This window comes from Diadema antillarum, unplaced genomic scaffold, assembly GCF_040938485.1.
Source record: "Diadema antillarum isolate AM-2024a unplaced genomic scaffold, OU_Dant_1.0 seq00000017_RagTag, whole genome shotgun sequence".
NCBI classification, from domain to species: Eukaryota; Metazoa; Echinodermata; class Echinoidea; order Diadematoida; family Diadematidae; genus Diadema; species Diadema antillarum.
In genome coordinates this window covers 394444-415777 of record NW_027271137.1, presented here as the reverse complement: position 1 = coordinate 415777, position 21334 = coordinate 394444, and the positions used below count along the sequence as shown (strand labels likewise).

Below are 21334 nucleotides of genomic sequence, written 5' to 3'. Positions count from 1 at the left end.
CCTTGTCGACCTTCCTCTCGTCTTCCTCCCTGTCCAAAGAACGGTTTACCACCTCTCCGTCTGAAGCCCCCTTCTCCTCCAAACTCATCTCCTTCACCTCCCTCTATGCCTTGTCTCCCTTGGCCGTTTGAGAACTGTTCTCCTGGTCGAGAACGTCCCTCATTCCTACGACCACCATCTCGTCGTCCGCCTCCACGCTGCTCTAGATTAACCTCAGTCTGGCTGTCACCGGGTCCTCCACGGCCACCAGGAAGATCAGAGGGGCGACCCCGGCCTTTTCTATTGTCTTGGCCCCGACGACCATTCTGTGCGCACACTGTGAAATAAGTATCGAAGACAGGCGTTCGTCATAAAGAAAACCCATGTTTGTCATCGTTATACTATACATGGTATCATTGTCTTTGTATCACTAATGATATACGGACAGATTATCAAGGAAAAAACACCTAAAAAACAAAAAAGTGAGCACAATGTTGCAATTGTACGCATTTATAAACAGTAACTGATAATAATTATTTGCAATTTAAGACACATCCTACGGGTCCTCTTATGTTGATAAAACATTGAGATTATAATGTATGACTGACGACCAACAGCAGTCGTGAAAATAGTGAAAATAGTAAGAAGTATCTAACTTCTTCAGAAAAACATTTGGCTGTAATATCCTCCCTGAAGAGAAACGGTTTTTTTGTTATATGAAGTTGTGATATAAATTTAAATTATATTAAGTATAATGATAAAGTCTACGAATTATGTTTCATTTTTAAAAGACAATAATTGCCTACAACATACAGCAGTTGATTATTCAGATTTCAGTGCACATGTACCTTTATACTTCCCCTCTAATCCTCTATTAAATCTTTCGATAGACAAAATATAACACATATGAAAGGGGGATGTGAAATAAAGGCATTATTCTTACCTGCGACAGTAAGTGCAGCGAGAAAAAGGATGAACAAAGTTGATTTCCAACCCATAGTGATGAAATCTCTCTCTCTCTCTTGACAAGGTTTCTAGTCGTTGCTTTGGAGTTTTCTCTCGAGGAAGCACGAACTCGAGAAATCTGAGGAATTAAGACAATTTGGTCAACTTTTATACTCTTTGGGCTGAAAGTCGTCCCCAATCGGTGCATGGCAGTACCAAATCACCCGGTGTTACGCCTAATGAGTTATATTTCCTGTTTTATTCCACAGCATATCCGGCAGTGTGAGGCATCGATTGATATACATTGTTTAGCGAAGAACAGGACGCAACAAAACGAAATAACACAACACAAAAGGCGGATAAGAGCATCCATCATGTTCAAAGGCTTGAAAATGGGCAAAACTAAACTATGGAGTGAATTCCACTCCAATATCAGATGACATTAAAGATAATTATGTTAACAATGATGCCGACGATGATGATAATAGTAATAATGGTAATAATGATAATAATAATAATAATAATAATAATAATGATAATAATAATGATAATAATAATAACAAGAATAATAATCAATATTACCATCATTATCATCATTATCATTATAATTGTTATTGAGTCACATCGAGCACATGGAAGAGATAACGTTTTATTCAAATTGAGAAAATCAATTCTACACTTGTTTGAAGATGATGGGATGAGAACGAAAATGAGCAAATGCTTTCTTCAAATTGTTACAACTTGTACCAATGTTGCATTTAGCTGTAATCATCCTTAGCTACAGAAGTCTGGCAGTAGTAATAGTAGTAGTATCAACATTGTCCACCTCTTCGCCAGTGTCACGTTAAGTATAGTCTTTCACAGTAATAATGATAACAACCGTAGCAATTACTATGATAACGATGACTACTATAACCATCAGTTTAAAATTGTTACCAGTCGTATTCAGTTATCCATATTGATAATTCAATCCGTTTATCTAGGAATTTAAAAAGAGCACACACACATACACACACGCGGATACAGAAAATAGTGAAAACTGGAAACGAAATGTAACTGTCCACTTGAATTAATTTCTTTTTTATAGAAGTCCATGCAACGATACCTAAAATATTTTATACTACTTAGAAAGGTTTTGTCGTTGCCACACACTTGGAATGCGAGGTGAATTACTCACAATAATTCATAACAGTGCATAAAAAAAGAGGTTGAAATCTTCTTCTAGATTCTTCTAGATTTAAAAAAAAAAATGGCATTTTGGTTAAAGCATTTCGCATAATATACCTAAACATATCAATAGAAATAAGTGCAGTCCTTCATTGTTGTAAAAATTAAAAGCAGTGACCTCGAAATATGAACAAAGAAAACAATCGGACAAGGTAAACAAAGTAACGATAGATTATTGCTACGGCGACAGGGTTTTTATTGAATTGGAAATGCAGATTTACATCTTAGTCCACGTCATTTTCTTGAAGAAAAAAAAACCAATTATATTTTGCATAGTGCATCTGATTGCGAGGTTCTTACAACGGTTTTCATCGTGAATACGGAGCTAATCATCTATAATTCGCTGTGTAAGTTGTAAGTTGCATTGTTTTGGTTATTACAATTAATATTAAAGGACAAGTTCACCTTCATAAACATAAGGATTGAGAAAATGCAACAATATTAGTAGAACACATCAGTGAAAGTTTGAGGAAAATTGGACATTCGATGCAAAAGTTATGAATTTTTACAATTTTTGTGTTGGAACCGCTGGATGAGGAGACTACTACAGCTTGTGAGTCATATGCGTACAACAGTATCAAGAAAATATAAAAGAAAATTCAACATATTTTCACTTTTTTCGCATAATAAAAGAGCAATTGACTTGCCTCTTTCTAAAGGCAGGGGGAATAATATTACCCATAACATTTGTCGGTAACGAGTCAGGGGAATGTGTACTTTTTTCAAAAGATGGAATTTTGTGAAATTCTCTTTATATTTTCCTTATTTTGTTGTACGCATGTGACATCTAAGTTATTCATACACTGCAGTAGTCTTCTCACCCAGCGGGTACTGCACAAAAACTTCAGAAATTCATAACTTTTGAACGGATTGTCTGATTTTCCTCAAACTTTCAATGATGTGTTCTACTAATATTGCTACATTCTCTCAATCCTTATGTTTATGAAGGTGAACTTGTCCTTTAATGTTGATAAAAATCATCATCATTATTACTACTATTTTCATCATCATTATCATTAACACCATCATAATTATTGTTGCTATGTTACTACTACTGCTACTGCTACTGCAACTACTACTTCTACTACTAAATAAGCAGTAGTAGCAGTAGTAATAGTAGTAGTAGTAGTAGTAGTAGTAGTAGTAGTAGTACAGTACTCTTCGCATAATCGGGTATCGCTTAAACGGGTACTCCGTTTAATTGGGTAGTAATGTCAAAATCAGTTCCAATGCACATTAAAATTACCTGATAATCGGGTTGCCTCTCCGCATAAATGGGTAAATAATTTTCTTCTAATCTAATTTCTACCCACATTTTATCGCAGCGGCTATAACACTTTAAGCGTGTGTAAGCGAGGAGTCTATAACAAAATGACAAATTTTTCTGAAGACATGTTTGTCCATAAAAAGAGTGTAAATTATTGCTCGTGACTGAGAAAGTGTAAGGTATGTATAATGTGCCGTGCAAGCACGCGTGTAGAGCATATAGTGTAGGTGTTTGGTGCAGTGTATAATGCATGTTCATACACTTAGAGTGGGTCAATTGTGAATGAGACGTGTTCTGTTAATCGGGTACTCCGCTTAAACGGGTAAGAAACGCTCTGCCCGAGCCTACCCGATTAATGCGGAGAGTATTGTAATAGCAGCACCAGACGTATCATTGTCATGCTTTCACTTCATTTTTGTAATTCAAATTGTAGGCTAGGCACAACAACAAAAAATCAATTGATTAACTATAAGTAAATGGTTCACTATAAAAAGCCATGTCCATTTCATACCTTGAAAACAACAACAACAGCAAACAAAGAAACAATAATGCGAAAGTCAAAAAGGTGATGAGAATGATCAGACCTCTGTCCATTTATTCCCTGGGAGTCCACAGATGGTGAAAATGAGTGTGATGAAGTCATTGACTTTTGTGGCTTTTGTTGTACCTTGCACATCCTACCGTGTGCGGATGTGACGTCACCCACAACAAGGAAATCTAACGTTCCACTCTGTGTGCTGTTAGCACTCGGGTAGGCCATCTCTGCTGGCAGGTACCAGGTGCCAGATAATATCAGTTTGGTTTTAGTGATTAAAAAGTTGAAGAGCAAGAGTTGAAGAAAAAGAAATAGAGAGACAAAGATACATAGGCAGTCTGACGGACAGGGAAAAAAGAGGGAGCAATCGTTGGCCCATGATTATTTTTGTGGAGCACTCTGAAATTTTCGCTAGTTTTTATGGTTTATTGCTTTTAGTCTTTTAACATAGAATCTTTACGAGAATCGGAGCGTTGGCTTTCCCTTCCGTAGTCTGCTGATTTCTTGTCCAAATTTATTGCAGATGTAGTAGATGCCTGTCAAAAAATCAGTCAGCCCCCTCTGAAAAACAAACTAACAAATAAGCAACGAAACAAAGAAAGCATAAAGTTTAATTAATAGTTAAATGATAATTTTTATGATCTTTTTCCACGTCCCCCCCCCCCCACTCAAAGATGAAAATTATTGGTCGACAGAAAAGGAAGAGACAAAAATAAACATGCAAAACAAATTTAAAAAGATGAATGCTACTAAGAAAATACAAAACAGGCAGACACAGCAAATATTTGAGAAATTGAAATGTAACATTGGTAAAAGTTGCGGTAATCATGTAGAAATGCACACCTACCGTTCACTTCGCCGTTTGTAAATCAAATTTTGTGCAGCTCTTGGAGATGCTAAATTGAACCATATCAGAGAGTTTTCATAGAATTAGAAAGCCGGAAAGGGAAGAAAAATGAGAAATCGGAGTTGAAAAGTACGACGGTCGCGATCATAGTTCCGACGTAGTAAGTATTGCGTCGATTTCACAGAGAACGATGTCAGCGATTATAATCGATTCTGGTAGTCTTTAATTAGCCGCTTACTAACAATATTACCATGACGTGCAATACGACTGTGTGGGCCCTAGATCTACTTTCATTTTCGTATTTTTTCTCATTCTTTTCATTGCCACTATCATGATTTTCACTATTCAAATTAAATCATCAACTTTTGTCATGATAAAATCAATACTTGCCCCAATTTCTAAAGAAAGGACGTCTAAATCCTGGTGGTAGACATCTATGAATAATCTATATCAATAATTTGAATAGTGTTGAAGGGAAAAGAATGAGGTTGGAGGAAAAGTGGAAGAAAAGGGTATAAAGGCTCTTAGAAGCAGGGAGAGAGAAAAGAAGATGATAAGGAAGTTGAATTCGAAGGGGATTTGTTCTTTCTGGTGAGGGTAAATGGTATTAAATCTATGTTTTTAATTGATAAGTTCAATTTATAGTATAAATTATTGCTTTTATGATAGTATTCATTTTTCCATTTCATTTTATTATGTATACAAGAAAACCCCAATATTTGCTTTTGTTTTGTAGTAAGGTTCATTTTATTGTGCAGAATTAATTTTCTTTTCATATATCTTTTGTTTTGTACACTTATTATCCTCCCATCATTTAGTCAGCAAAATATGTTGACAGATATACAGTCAAACGCAGCACGCAGGAGAAAATTAACTTAAAAAAAACGCATCAAGATCACTTTCTTTCTTTCTTCAACTTTTTACTGTCAAGCCGACGTAATTATTGTGGTTAAACATCAAACAAGCGGCTGTATCACAGATTACAACGATCGATCATCATCATTATATCGTTTTTCCACATAATCGATCATCAATCATGCTACGCTGAAACCGTCGTCGATCGGCGTACTTTTGAGTCAAAATTAGCTACTTTTCTTCTGTAATTGGCTATGAAATTTCATGAAACCATCAGATATGGTTCTTCTTGACATTTCTGATAGCCACGAGAAGTTTCTATCGAAAAAATTAGCGAGGAAATGGTAGGTGTGCATGGTGTGCATTTCTACATGATTACCAAAGTTGCAACAATCTTAAGGGAGCATTTCCTCGTTCTCATTCCGTCATTCTTAATTAAACAAGTGTAAAACTTATATTTAGATAACGTTTTTTCTTCTTCTTCTTCTTCACAGTGTTCATATTACAAGTGTTCATATTATTATTATTCAGTGTTCATACTACAAGACAGTGTTCATATTATTATTATTATTATTCACGATTCGAGTGCAACGTTCTCTCTTCTATGTGCTCGATTTAACTTATTTGTATCAATAAATTCATTCGATTCAATTCATTTATTTTCATTCTTCTCTTTTTTTTCAACAGAACTAAACACAGAATAAATTAGGAATTATATCACAAACGTATACATAAAACTTTGCAAAGGATATCAAATGATACAAATAAAGTTATATATATATATATATATATATATATGCATGCATATTTGCAAAAATGATATAAAATGACGATGATAATAATAACAGTAAAAACGATAATAATAATAATAACAATAATCTCCACTATCATGTATGATCATGATCTTCATCATCATAACAATAATGATAATGTTGATAACAGTTATGACGATGATGATAATGATGATTATCATTATTATATCAATAAAGTCATTTAATATCGGAGTGGAATACATTCCAATTTGGTTTTGTCCGTTTTCAAACCGTTGAGCATGATGGGTGCCTTATGCATTATATTTGTGTTGTGTTACTTTGTTTTTGTTACGTCCTGCTCATTATCCCCGATTCGCTGAACAATGTATCAATCGCTGCCTCACACAGCCGGATATGCTGTGGAATAAAACAGGAAAGATAACTCATTGGAAGTAACACCGGGTGATTTGGTACTGCCAGGAACCGATTGGGACGATTTTCGGCCCAAAGAGTATAAAAGTTGAACAAATTGTCTGCTTTCCTCAGATTTCTCGAGTTCGTTCTTCCACGACAGAAAAACTCCAAAGCAACGAATAGAAAACTTGTCAAGAGACAAATTTCATCATCATGGGTTGGAAATCAGCTTTGCTCATCCTTTTTCTCGCTGCACTTACTGTCGCAGGTAAGAAAAATGTCTTTATTTCACATCCCCCTTTCATATGAGTTACCTTTTGTCTATCTAAAGATTTAAATAATAGAGGATGAGATGGGGAAAGTGTTAAGGCACATGTGCACTGAAATTTAAATGATCAAACGATGTATGTTGTAGGCAATTGAGAATTGTCTTCGAAAAATAACAAAGAATCAGTAGACTTTATTGTAATACAAAGTATAGTGTAAATTCACATTATAACTGCATAATATAACAATATCCTGTTTCTCTTCAGGCAAGATATTGAAGAGAATTGTTTTCTAAACGAGTTAGATACTTCTTAGTGTTTTGATTGATTGATTTGATTTGATTTCTGAATTTCTTTTTCATACATAAATGAAATACAAAGTCGATTGAACGAACTCATCGAGTATAATTTGAATCTTCAAAACTTCAATCTTCAAAATGTGAATTTTCACTATTTCCAGGACTTCTGTTGGTCGTCAGTCATACATTATCATCTCAACGTTTTATCAACATGAGAGCACCCTTAGGGTGCGTCTTAAATTGCAAATACCATTTACTGTTTGTAAATGCGTACAATCGCAACATTGTGTGCATTTTTTGTTTTGTTTTTGTTTATTTTTTGGATATTTGTCTGATACCATTACTTATACAAAGACAATGATACCATGTACAGTGTAACGATAAAAAAACGCGGGTTTTCTGTATGATAAACGCCTGTCTTCGATACTTATTTCACAGTGTGCGCACAGAATGGTCGTCGGGGCCAACACAATAGACAAGGCCGGGGTCGCCCCTCTGATCTTCCTGGTGGCCGTGGAGGACCCGGTGACAGCCAGACTGAGGTTAATCTAGAGCAGCGTGGAGGCGGACGACGAGATGGTGGTCGTAGGAATGAGGGACGTTCTCGACCAGGAGAACAGTTCTCAAACGGCCAAGGGAGACAAGGCATAGAGGGAGGTGAAGGAGATGAGTTTGGAGGAGAAGGGGGCTTCAGACGGAGAGGTGGTAAACCGTTCTTTGGACAGGGAGGAGGACGAGAGGGAGGTCGACAAGGAGGACCGGAAGGGGATATGTCACCGATGCCTTTTGGTGGTGGTAGGAGATCAGATAGAACCAACGAAACGGATGATGAGGAAGGTTTCCCTGGTCATCATCATGGAAGGCATCACTCCCACCGCCATCACCGTCACCATCATCAACATCACCATGGAAGGCGTAATGAAAGTGAGGAATCTGAAGAAGGAGATAACAACGGTACCAGTATCTTCCCATTCAGGTTCGGTCGCCATGGAAACCGCCGTCATCACCATGCAAAGTGTAATGAGAGCGAAGACTATGATGGGGAAGGAGACAACAATGACACTCACATCGAGAATGCGCCATTTGGTAGACCATCTCGTCGTCGCCATCATCCCTGCAAACGTAATCGTACCGAAGAGGAAAACGTCTTCTCAGATAGAGGGGACCGTCGTGATCAATCTGGACGTGACGGTGGCCAACGTGGCGAAGGAGACAATGGCCATTCCTTCCAACGTCAGGGCAAGGATGGTCGTCATGGTAACCGCGGTGGTCGTCCCTTTGGTCGTCGAGGTGATAGGAAACCCGACAGCGATGACGATGATATGTTGACCACTATCCCAACACAGACTAAAGAAGTAGAAATTGAAGCAGTCGTTACTGATTTCCCGGAAATCAATGACGGCTTTTTGGCATGAGCAGGCTTTAATCGTGTTTTCATGCCCCAAGGACTTGCCAAACATTAGAAATTCGTTATCAATCCTGTTGTGATTATTCTATAGAATATGACACCAATTCGGTCGTTCCAAATTCTATGTCATGTACCTCGAGTAGCAATCACCTTCTTTCTCCAAGCTGCCACAATAACTCTGTAGTCCAACATCTCATATCCTTCGATTGCACTCCGAACTTTTGATTATCTCCCATAGAACGTGTACCCGATTGTCTATAGAATGCAATAAACCCCGTCTGATTCTTTTTGTTCATATGATAAGTCGCTGATTTTTTTTTTTTTAGATACAATTTGAAATGATCATGATTTGTCTTATTTGCTGCTACTTTGGACAAGTGGGACCCGCAGTAAACATGTAAAAAAAATAAACTACATAATTTATTATGTACCATATTGCAATACTTCCCTTTCTGCTGCGTGGTTCCTTTAATTTTATGTGCCTTTAATAGAACAGGTTGACAAAAGTAAGCGAAATTTACATTTGTTGACATGTGGTATGTGGATCTGTGTGTACATGATGTGTATGCGTTCGTAACGAGGAACTTCGATGCAATAGAAATAGAAAAAAAAGGAAATACACACCCACTCATACATTATCATATACTATCATATTTATGTACATATGTACATATATATATATATATATATATATATTAATATATATATATATATATATAGAGAGAGAGAGAGAGAGAGAGAGAGAGAGAGATTATTACCATTATTTGTTTTTAGTTGCAGGGAACAAAATAACGGCCTATCGAAAATTTTGATATATTGGTAATTTTCTCCATAACGGAGGTACAAAATGGCAATTATGAATATATGTATATATATATATATATATATATGCATATATATTACACATTGTTGACATAGTCATGACGTCACGACTATACTTACAATGCAGCACCAACAATTTTACATGGCTAAGTCAACTTCACGTAATAATGTGTACATATGATTGTCATAATAAATCCTGCCATATATATTTTATATGGTGGTATATTCTATTTTCAAGAAACTAAAGGAGACACGGCTACACTCATTATTATGATACGACAATAAAGTTTTATTAGCTTTACTCCATGTGGTACATACAGCACTGGACAGAAACATGACAGCATACAACACTAAGATGTACGTAATATCACATCTTGCTCAGTAAAGGAGTGCCTATATAGTGCTGGCCTCAAACTGTCTTGGAATTGACCAAAGATGGACACACGATGAAGGAAACGTGCAAATGTGGCTCTGATTGTATAAACTTCCTGTCATTTGTGGGGAAATCTTAAAGCCATCGATGACCGCCGATATGGATTTTTTGGCATTCTTCCCATGATGATAAAGACACATCTTTGTGTAGTCTTCTAGCGTAATTCGCACATTATTGCTTTACCTTCTGTAGGCATCGTCTTTGCTTCGACTGTTGATTGCCTTTTGACCAAATTCGGGGCCACCTTTGTAGGAAATCGAAAATTCCATATTCGTATGGTTATCTTGTGTCCATTTCAAGGCAGTGTGACGTCACTTTATACACGTGTATGCCTTGGTGAATACACGGGCAGCATTTGAACAGAAGTGTTGTTGTTCTTTTAGATTTGTAGAGAAGCTCTCTACCGGGTGGGCAATTTGCTCCAAAAATATATTATTCAAATATTCACTTAAATTCAATTATAAAAACCTACACTACTTCTAATTATTTACAAACAAAAACCTAATTATATCTATTGCTAATATTTACAAATGAGATATTTACAGAAGAAGAAAGGGGACAGGTTTTAGGAAGATATGTCGCCTGCCTACTCCTGCACCGAAAAGCAGAGTTACTCCATTCCCGTCGGCGACCGGGATGAAGACCCGCCCGCCGACGCCGGTGAAGTCTCGGCCTCTCCCGGAGGCAGGCGCCTCTAGTTGTCTTATCGGCCTAGGTGTTATATTATTATTAGCCTAGTAGGCAGGGACATCTTGGAAGAGGAGGGATGATAGAAGAATAGCGGAAAGGGTGAAGACAGAACAGAGAAAACAGACAGCTAGTGGGTGAGGGTGCTGAACTGAAGTGCTCTCTAAAAAAGAAATCGAGTGAAAATCTTCACTCTAAAAAGAGTGAATACAAAAAAGAGTGAATTTCGAGTGAAATTGGAGTGAATTTTGAGTGAAAATGCTCATTTTCACTCATTTTGGAGTGACGTCAGGGATCACTCGAAGATTTTGGAGTGATCCCTGACGTCACTCCAAAATGAGTGAAAATGAACATTTTCACTCAAAATTCACTCCAATTTCACTCGAAATTCAGTCTTTTTTGTATTCACTCTTTCAAGAGTGAATATTTTCACTCGATTTTTTTTAGAGAGTTGGGTGTGTCTCCCCATTTATACTACAGACTAGTCTGGCTTCCCAGACCCTCTGCTAGTACTAGTTCGCGCTATTCAGGATATTGACGCCCTCAACGTCGAAAACTGGTATAGTGTAAGGTGACTTTTGCCTTCGGCAAAAGCAGCGACATCGTCGCCGTGGAGTCCAGGTTGCAAAGGGTCTGGAAATCAGTCTAACTACAGATATCCATACTGTTAAAGCAGTGACAATATTCTCTCTGGGGAAAAAAAAAAATCTGTATCCATCGTCCGCCGACAATCCAATGATATAACACCAAGAACTTTATTATGACACACAATTGGCAATGACCGGTCTTCATAAGTATGAAAATTCATAGAAAGTTTTAAGATTACAAGCTGTCGGTAATGATTTCAGAAGTCAGGGTATTTGTACTTGTTATATGGCTACTTCTCTGTCCTATTTTGAAGTTTTCGAGTTAAGGTTATGTTGTAGTATGACAGCATAGGACTGCAGTTGTACAAAATCAGTCCTTTGGATGGAATACATCAGTCAATGACATTCTGTTTAAAAAATGAACATTACAAAAGAAATACGAAAATATTTTCTACTTGGATCCCTGCTTCTCATCACTGTCAATGATACCCTACATGTTTCTTCACATTGTTATTTTCTATCAATCGCATAAAGATTGAAGAAAATAGAGAAAACGTTTCTAAAGGATGATTTAAATTTTGGAAAGTGGGTAAAGATGGTAAAACTGCATGTATGTTGTTTGGAACTAATACAACAGACATTAAAAAAAACTCGAGAGGAATTGGAATAAAAAAAACAGTCTCAAGATAAAAAGCTGTAATATACAATGGTGTGACCGTGGATGATCACTTTAGAGGTAATTATCACATTCAACCCTTATATAATGAATTTGAGATTTTTTTTTCTTTTCACAATAGTAGGCACGCTTGGTTCAAACACAAGATTTGAAACAGCATAGACAGTGATAAAGGCAGTCCTCTTAATAGCACAATGTATTATTGGCTCGAATGTATTATCTTTATATTTGCTTCCGCCAACTGGAAAATCCATACTTTGTTACGTAAACGATTCATAACTGCAGATAATGAAACCACTATGACATTGATATTAAATACACATGGGCACTGTATTGCATTGAAAAAGGACATTCGTGGTATAGGACCACGGATAAGATGTTCAACACATAAAAACTAAGCCAAACATACAAAAGAAGGTACAAACCAAGAAATTTCGCTCTGCTTGTGTGTGAATGGTATATATTCATACCATGATACGATTATGTTATCCGCATATACATATATATATAAATATATATAAATATATACGTATATATGTATATATATATATTTATATATCTGTATCTCTACATCCTGCTTCGTAAATATGTATATTTCATTTACCACTTCATTTATGAAATCTTTTCAACAAATTACGTTCTTGACATACAGTGTACATCTACAGATCAAAGAATGGTAAGACAATAGTCAAGCAATACATGCATATCAACCAAATATTTTGAAGATACCTTGAGCAATTTTCCAGACAGGGAAAAAATGAAAATTTAGCATTATCTCCAGACCTTTGACCTCATGGCTTGAAACTTGTCCAAGAGAATCTTTATATGGTAAATCTCAAAGAAAGTACCTTCAAAATGATAACGGAGGTAAAGACTGAGGAAGGACGGTCGGACAACCGTGGCGGAGGCATAAAAACGACGCTTAAGACTCAGAAAGCAGTGAATCATAACTGTAAATGTAGCCTACTTAGGATTCGATACAAAAATATCTGGATGCTAAAAGACTTGTGGGTGTATGTGTGTGCTCTAATACTGAATATGGAATTCAGCACATGCATTTCTCAGACTCTGTGCTATTTCTATACGAAAGTGTAGGCCTTACTCTTTATCAGTTAAAGAAACGACTTTTCTATGTTTAGACTTCCACCTCTTTTTTATTTTGGGTGGGGGGGGGGGGGGGAATCGATGCATCAGCAGCCTGTAGTGTTGCGGTAGTTTCTTAAATCTCCCCATTGTTATTGACTTATTTCTCCGAGCTTGCAGCAACATGAAGAACTTCTACCAGATCCATAGGAAGAAATACCAAGGTGAGTTCTCGACCGGCATTACGTAACATGTTCTGGACCTGAGCAAGAACACAGAAAGTGTAGAATTCAAGTAGGATCATTACAGAATAATACAAATTTATCTCGAGATATGATCTGGACAATCTAACTACAGGGAACTCTAAAGTGAGCCCCAGAAGACATGGCAATGTTAAATCATACAAAGATTGTGCATATGCAATGGTATGTGCGTGCGTTTTTGCTTTGTTTTGTGTGTATGTGTGTTTGTTTTATAATCTTCTACCGTTTTGTTTTATTCAATGGCCGTGATTTTAGTGCTGAAAGTAGAAAATATTCCTCGAGAAATTTGATGGTTTGAAAAGCTACGGCTATGGCGTTGTTGATAGTAGGCCCTTTACGAAAGTTTCATTGACCCAGATGCTTTCAAACTCACCTCTTCGTGGGAGCAATCCAGCGGCACGGGATTTCGATTAATCTCAACCAGACCGAGGTTGATCTTCTCCTCGTCTTTGGAAAACTTGGCAGACAATTGGTTTGATATCTGGCCACTCAAGACAAGGAGTCCACTGCCGTTGAACTTTGTGACCTGCCGTGTGGTATAGGTTTGTATGTTTATATATATATAATATATAATATATATATATATATATATATACATATATATCTTTAGATAAATGCGAATATTACATTAAACGTACATACAAACACTAATAGATAAATTTATAAACACACACACAGTATTATATTACATAATACATCTTTAGATAAATGTGAATATTACATTAAACGTACATACAAACACTAATATATAAATTTATAAACATACATATATATATATATATATATATATAGCATATATATAGCATGTTTATAATGTGGAGAAAATGAGTAAGAAATTATAAGTTTGAGACGTTGCTCTCAAATGCTCCCTCTAGTCATTAAACTTTCAGCACGCGACTTTTATCAGGATCTACCAAGAGAAAAATACGAGAGTCCCAATACACGACGTGCCATAATAAAAGTGCAATATCACAAAGAGTGATATCTGTTACGAATTTGCCCATATAATCACTTTAGAATGTAGTTTTATGTTTTATGATCATGTGTATGCGATCACACGTGCTCGATCGCGAATGTTTGTAAAGACCGCCGGTTACGTAATCATAACGTTGAGTTATTCGTTTTGAACCGCAGTCCCATACATTTCGCCCAGGTTGAGTTTAATGTTGTGAATATATCAAGCTTTGCATGCCTGATGGAATTTTCCATGTATTTGATAATGCTCATGTTAAAAATGCATTGCTCGCGTCAGTCGACAATCAGACTCCGGTTAGAGAGGATCGTTATAGCTTTCTCAACGTCCCGTCCACGGTCTTGGGAGAAATTGCTTTCCCTAAGACAAGTGTTCTGCGAACTGAGTTAAAGTGCTAAACAGCAGGATAATCCAGGAGATGCCAACCTGCTTCTAGCCAGTTTCCCTTCGACGACGACGGCGTCGATAAGTTTTCGTTGACTTGGCCAGGCGAACCACCAGGTGGTCTGGAGCCAACGCCCACCTGTGATTGCTACACGGCTACCAGTGGGAGCCGAGCCGAGGTCGATCCAGGGCGTCGAGACTGTGTGAATGGCAATGCGCACCCAGCGGCCAACGCCCTTCTGCCCGGCATAGTCGCGGAGCGGCAAGCTGACCTGAGATAGCGTCGCCCGCTGATTCGACGACGTCCCTGTGGATCGACGCGTTCTCCACGCGATAGTGTCTGGCGTCGCCTCCCCGTCACGTCGCAGACGAGTTGGGCCCCGACGTTGGTTTTCTTAGGGTGAAACCCTGGCCAGGTTTCACATAATCTGTCTTTAAGTTATCTAGTTATCCCACCTAGCCTTGAATTGCTATGGTTAATTTCGCTGCAATGTTTTAGATGAAAATTATTATTCCGGTTTGAAAGTGATTGTTAAGCAGTTTCCTAATAAAGCTCCGGAAGATTTGCTCATTTCAATTCACTGAGACCGCTTTGCATTCATTTGAGTGAACATTTGTGTAACAATAACTATATATATATATATATATATATATATATATATATATATATTTATATATATACCGGAATTGATATCATTACAGTCATGTTAAATACGTAGGAAATTTCGCCATTATTCATACTCACCTCAATTCCGAAAATGTCACTTTCAAACTCAGCTCCGAGGGCTTCAATACGCCCATCTTCTGGAAGGTTGACGTGACACATTACACCTTGTGGGACTCGCAACAGTTGAAGTTCCACCTGCAGGCCATAAAAGAGCAGTATGAGACTCTTCCTTTCTCTCTCTCTCTCTCTCTTCTTTTTTTTTCTTTTTTTTTTTGATGCGCAAAATATTACTTTGCAAAGATTAAGGCTTACACGCGGTATTTTTTTTTTTTTTTGGGGGGGTATAATGTTATGCTGACTAATGTGTGTAACACATACACATGATCACACACGTTTGTGAAGTTAGCAGTCCGTATACTACGTAATATTATAATTCTGTTTCCTTGGATTTTTTTCCAAAGGCATGCATTATTCGCATTGTAGTGCACAGCCTTACACTATCAACATGCATTCTCTAGAGGGAAATTAATGTTACGAGTACGGTTTTGAAAGACACAAAGTGAAGAATTTCCCTAGTCCTAGTGCAGTGGTTTCCTTTCGTATCTTCCATGTCATGCGTGTGAAATCAACTCTCACAGCAATGTGATATTTTTCACTTTATCTCTTCCATAACAAACTATGGAAATGAAATAAGCTAAAAGGGTTGAATTGGTACCTTGTCATGCTCACGAGATTTTCCAAACAATATGAACTCGATATACATAATCATCTTTCAATTTTACCTTACCCACAGGTTCTCATCTTGGCGAAAGAAACTACATTAGGGCTAAACACACATTTATCACAACTGAAATGAGTTATGTTTCATTCCAGATCATCGTGGTGAGAATTACGGAAAGAAAGAAAGGATGAAAGAAAGAAAGAAAGAAAAACAAAGAAAGAAAGAAAGAAAAACTACCTCGTGTTTCACGGCACATTTGAAGGTATCGTAGCAGTCGTGAGTGGTATATAGAGCCTTGTTGTCTGCTCGAAGTAACACATCGCCTACATAAAGCTCCGTGGCCAATGGCGTGGATACACCAGCAACACTGCACCGTCGTGAAGAAAAAGAAGCACAATATATATATATATATATATATATATATATATATATATATATATATACATACATATACACTGTACCCCCGTTATAACGAACACAGTTATAGCGAATTTCCGGTTACACAAAAGTAAAAATTCGGGCCCCCAACATTATCCACACTATGTAATTTTATTGTTTATTTGTTCGGTTATAACGAAATTTCGATATAAAGAAAGAAACTGCCGGTCCCGAGGATTTCGTTATAACGGGGGTCCACTGTATATATATATATATATATATATATATATATATATATATATATATATATATATATATATATATATGTGTGTGTGTGTGTGTGTGTGTGTGTGTGTGTGTGTGTGTGTAACATACACTCTAGCCCAGCTGCCCCAAGTACAATTCGACGAAGGTCCGAAGTCCAAAGGCTTATTAAAGTGGCTGAATGTATTATTTTGTTGTCATAACTTAGTGAACACATCTCCGCCAAGGCTGCATGAGTTTAAGCATTCTCCTGCCATTATATTGAAGCCTGTTTTAGCTGACAAATTAATTGCCACTGATTTACTTAAATTGGTGTCTTGAACTGTCAATGTGTACTCATATCGAAATGGCAATTGCGAACCTCGAACTTTCTAAAAAAAGATATTTGAGCATACACAAAATTATACTGATATTTTCATGGGTATATAGAACTTCATTAAAGATGAACATTGCCATTCATTATCAACATCCGTTTATGTCGTCTTTCGACAAAACTTTTACTTTTACTTGTTGATTTCATCTGATATCGACGGTGTCAGTTGGGTCATTTTGAAACTTACACCAAGGATTGTTTGTGGCACGCCAGCTTGAGGGATTTTTGACTGATATCAGTGGCACGTAGGGTCTGTTTGATGCCATCTTCCCTGTGCTGGTCTCGTCGAAATTGCCTGCAGTGACATCGTGAATAATGACCAGAACAATATTTAATTATATCATATTATATTAAATGGGTTAGTCAAATACTGGTCAGTGATTGGCTAAACACATTCACATGATGGAGGCACATTGGTTATGTTCGCCCAAGGGCAGAACATTTTCGTAATGTTCTCCTATGGGAAAACATTTTCACGTAACAAATGACAAACGATGACAAAAATGACAAACCAAACGATTGAACGATCATATTTTTTTCACGCAATCGATATGATAAATTTACCTATTCCATACAATGTGACAAAGCAAATTTTACTAACCCATATAATACAACAGATGATGACTTTTGTTGTCGGGAACATTGTATCTGTGTACCTAACGTTCCACCCTCAGGGGAGACTATAAGTCCCTTGGCTTCGTCTCGGGCCTGATAACCTCCCTCAAAAGCACTTCAAACCCTTCGGGTGGAACATTCGGTATGTTCCCTCCCCTGCCAGTCATCATCTATATAATGTAACAACATATTGTAGAATATCATTCTGTAGTACATTGCAGTAAATAGTGTGTTCAGGAAAAGATTTATTTGTAACTGATCGAATTGATACCGTAATTGATATTCATTGATTTCGTTCTAAATTTTCCTTTGTGAACTTTGCTTTCTTTTTCATTATCTATGCACGGGAATTCCATGTTAAACAAATGGGAATGAGTGAAATAAATGTTACGAAGCAATGACAATAACAAATGTTAAATGCTTTTTCATATACTACAATAGCCAGTATACACTCACGTGCTATTCGTGTTCGTAAATAAAACTGCACTAAGACTAATAACGCATTAGTCATGCATTCTTAGTGTAGTATAGTGCATTCAATATGTACTGTTTATATGACATTATAATGTTATATTTAAATATATCAGATCATATCATGATTATATTATATGAGATTATATTATATTATATCATATTATATTATTACATTATATCATATTATATCATATTATATTATATAACATAAGATTTTTGAAATTATATTACATTATATTATATTATATCATATTTTATTTTATTACATCATAATACATTATTCAAATTATAGCATGCTATTATGCACAAAGATCGCGGATATTGATACACAAGCAGTATAACGCGATTGATCACAAGTGTCACATTTAAGTTCTCTTTTTTCATAAGATCAAGCGCGTTCAAAATATTCATCAGTTTTGTGACATGATCATTTTTGAGAAGTTTTAGTGCTGTGAATCAGCCTCATACACGTATGGCACATATCGGTGTCATGTGATATGTTACACACTCTGTTCTTGGGCCCTTAAGTGCGAGGGGAAAAACATAGAAAGCCACGCTTTATGACGGTTTCCCAGGCCAGGCGAGGAGTGATAAACAAAGTTGTGCTTTCTTATACCCCCAGAGAAGAATTGTACACTCGGTCTGATAGTAGTGAACGTTTCCTGGCTATCATGAGCTTGCAAGAACCTGACACAATATTCATTGTGCTGATCGTACATTAGTCAGATGATCAAGACCCTTGGCTGGCAGTCCCTGGAACACCGCAGAAAGACCTCACGTCTCTCCATGCTGTTTAAGGCCATGTCACACCTTTCCGGGCAAGCCTTGTGTGCGACTTGGGAAGAACAATCTTTACAACCCGGAGGTCCCCGCAGATGACCCGCGCATGACAGTACCTAGCGCGTACTTACTCGTAGTCGCCCGGAGGTGCGCACGTAAATCTCTTTACCCGCAACCATGTTTAGGCCCTGTCACACCTTTCCGGGCATGCTACGCGGGCTTATTGTGTGTGGGGGTTTTCCAGCATACCGGACAATTTCTGAGGGCGGACAAGGAATTGGGCAAGTCAGAGCATGTGTCCTAAGTGCTGGACGCGTTCTACTTAAATTCTACTCGCGGGTATACTGTGTGACCTGTGTACCAGTCGCGTGAGTGCTGACATCTCAGTGAAGGAATTCCTCTGACGGAATGGCAGAAGTCCCACAGAATGTGATTATCTTGGCTGCATACGGGGACTGCGAAGTACCTGCGTGGGAGTTGCTTGCGAGATGCTGCCGCTAAGGGCTTCCTATTCGGGCGTTCTGCGTGGACCTCTCCGGGCATCCTCGCGACTCACCTGGAAAAAAAAATTGGTCATGCTCAAAACTCTGCTGCGGTGAAAGTGAGCACCTCCGAGATACGCGCTAGGTACTGTCAGGTACCAACTGCGGAGAGCTCCAGGTAGCAAATTTGCTTCCCCGCAAGTCAAGCCGTAAAACTTCCCCAGATACGATTTGACAAGGCCTTGAGCATGCTCAAAACTTGTTGCGAGTGAGTCGTGGGGGGTCGAGCGCAGACTGAGGTACACGCAGAACACAGTAGGAGACCCTTACCGGCAGCACCTCTCATGCAACTCCAACGTAGTTACTTCTCAGTACCTGTAAGTCGCTCGTAACAGAAAATGGATCGGTTTCAAAGCTCTCAGGCAGGTCATACGGAATACACGCAAGTAGAAGATAAGTAGCACGCGTCTAGTTTTATAGGTAAAAAACAAGTGCGAAACTTGCAAACATTCTTGTCCGCTCGGGGAAATTCTCCTGAGTGCTGGAAAATCCCCCCCCCCCCCCGCAACAAGCCCGAGTAGCTTGCCCGGAAAGGTGTGACACGGCCTTTAGGATCAGCAAAGACCTTGCCCACTGCCCAATAAACAAACCCAAAAATCCTTTCACTACCCCTTAGCCAACGGCGCTCTCACAGCAAACAGTTCCAGCTTGTTACTTGCAGAACACAATACAGGGGTCATCTTTCGACACCGAGAACCATAAAGGACTGGAACAACCTTCCAGAGGAAGTAGTGGCTGCTCCAACCCTTGATCCATTTATGTCAAGGGTCAGCAAGTAACAAACCACCATTGGGCACTTTTTTTTTTTTAAAGAAGAAGAGAAAAACAAATGAGAGATTGTACAGTGTATACATTAAAAGCAGTTTCGAAGGACAACGTAGGACAGGTCAGGCTTGGTCTGTATCCCTATGTAGTGCCATGATAATCAACCAATTGATTGTGGGCATCTTCGGCATGACAAGACATGTTTCGTTAACTGTTTTAACCAAGAGCATCAAATGTCACGGGGTTGATGAAGTGACACGCAACCTGCGTCATCTATACAATGAACTTTGAAATGTTTTTATAAAGTTCCCTTTACGACTCAAGTAGTTGCACATGTACGACTAAAATAAAACAGTGCTGATGAGAATCAAATTCATAATTTTTGTTAAAAAAGACATGGTAGAGACAATTAAAGGGAGTACTTGAAGTGACAACGAAATTAATCAGAATTAATCACTGACAAAACGAAAGAAAACAAAGTTACTCGGGCATCAATCTCACATCACATAGTCACTAAGGGTTTCGTCGCTCCTTAACTCCTTCACCGTAGCGTTCGATGCACGTTTGTTTTCCATCTCATCCTCGTTAATATAGATGACGTTCTGGCTTTGGGGAGGCAGGTTGTTGACATGTGACACATCGGATGTGTTTCTCCTTTTAAATAGGTAGCTTGGTTCCGCTGTCTGGGAGGAGATGGAGTCAGTAGTGTCCTCCATTGTGTCCTTGGAATGTCCGATAGTATTTCCCTTCGTCAGCTGCGTAGGAATCATGGAAGGACGCTGGGGAACATCAGGAGGGAGTTCGTACGGATTATCGGAGATGTCTTCGTATTCCTCATACGGAATATTGGGAACTTGTCGCGTCACCTATTACAACCATTGGGGAAGAAATAATCATCTTTTTGAAGTTGCTGATTTCTTCAAGTTGATTTTATTTCACTTCCAACAAACAAATAATTAAGAATATAATGAAATGTTCATATATACAGGTAATGTCACGAGATAAGTACAACTCATCTCATAAAGCAGAAGGAATTTTCCATATCAAGTATCA

At 37.9% G+C, this 21334-nt stretch overlaps 1 protein-coding gene across 1 annotated transcript; it reads right to left on the bottom strand.

Annotated features, from left to right (window-relative positions):
- Nucleotides 1-13211: 13211 nt before the first annotated feature.
- On the bottom strand, nucleotides 13212-21186 carry LOC139725156 (uncharacterized). Its single transcript, XM_071636246.1, has 6 exons — nucleotides 20783-21186; nucleotides 17293-17400; nucleotides 16328-16457; nucleotides 15448-15564; nucleotides 13719-13871; nucleotides 13212-13344 (listed from the first exon to the last, which is right to left on the bottom strand). Exons 1-6 carry the CDS (start codon nucleotides 21049-21051, stop codon nucleotides 13243-13245), a joined length of 879 nt encoding a protein of 292 aa, XP_071492347.1. The 5' UTR covers nucleotides 21052-21186; the 3' UTR covers nucleotides 13212-13242.
- Between the last annotated feature and the right edge of the window lie 148 nt (nucleotides 21187-21334).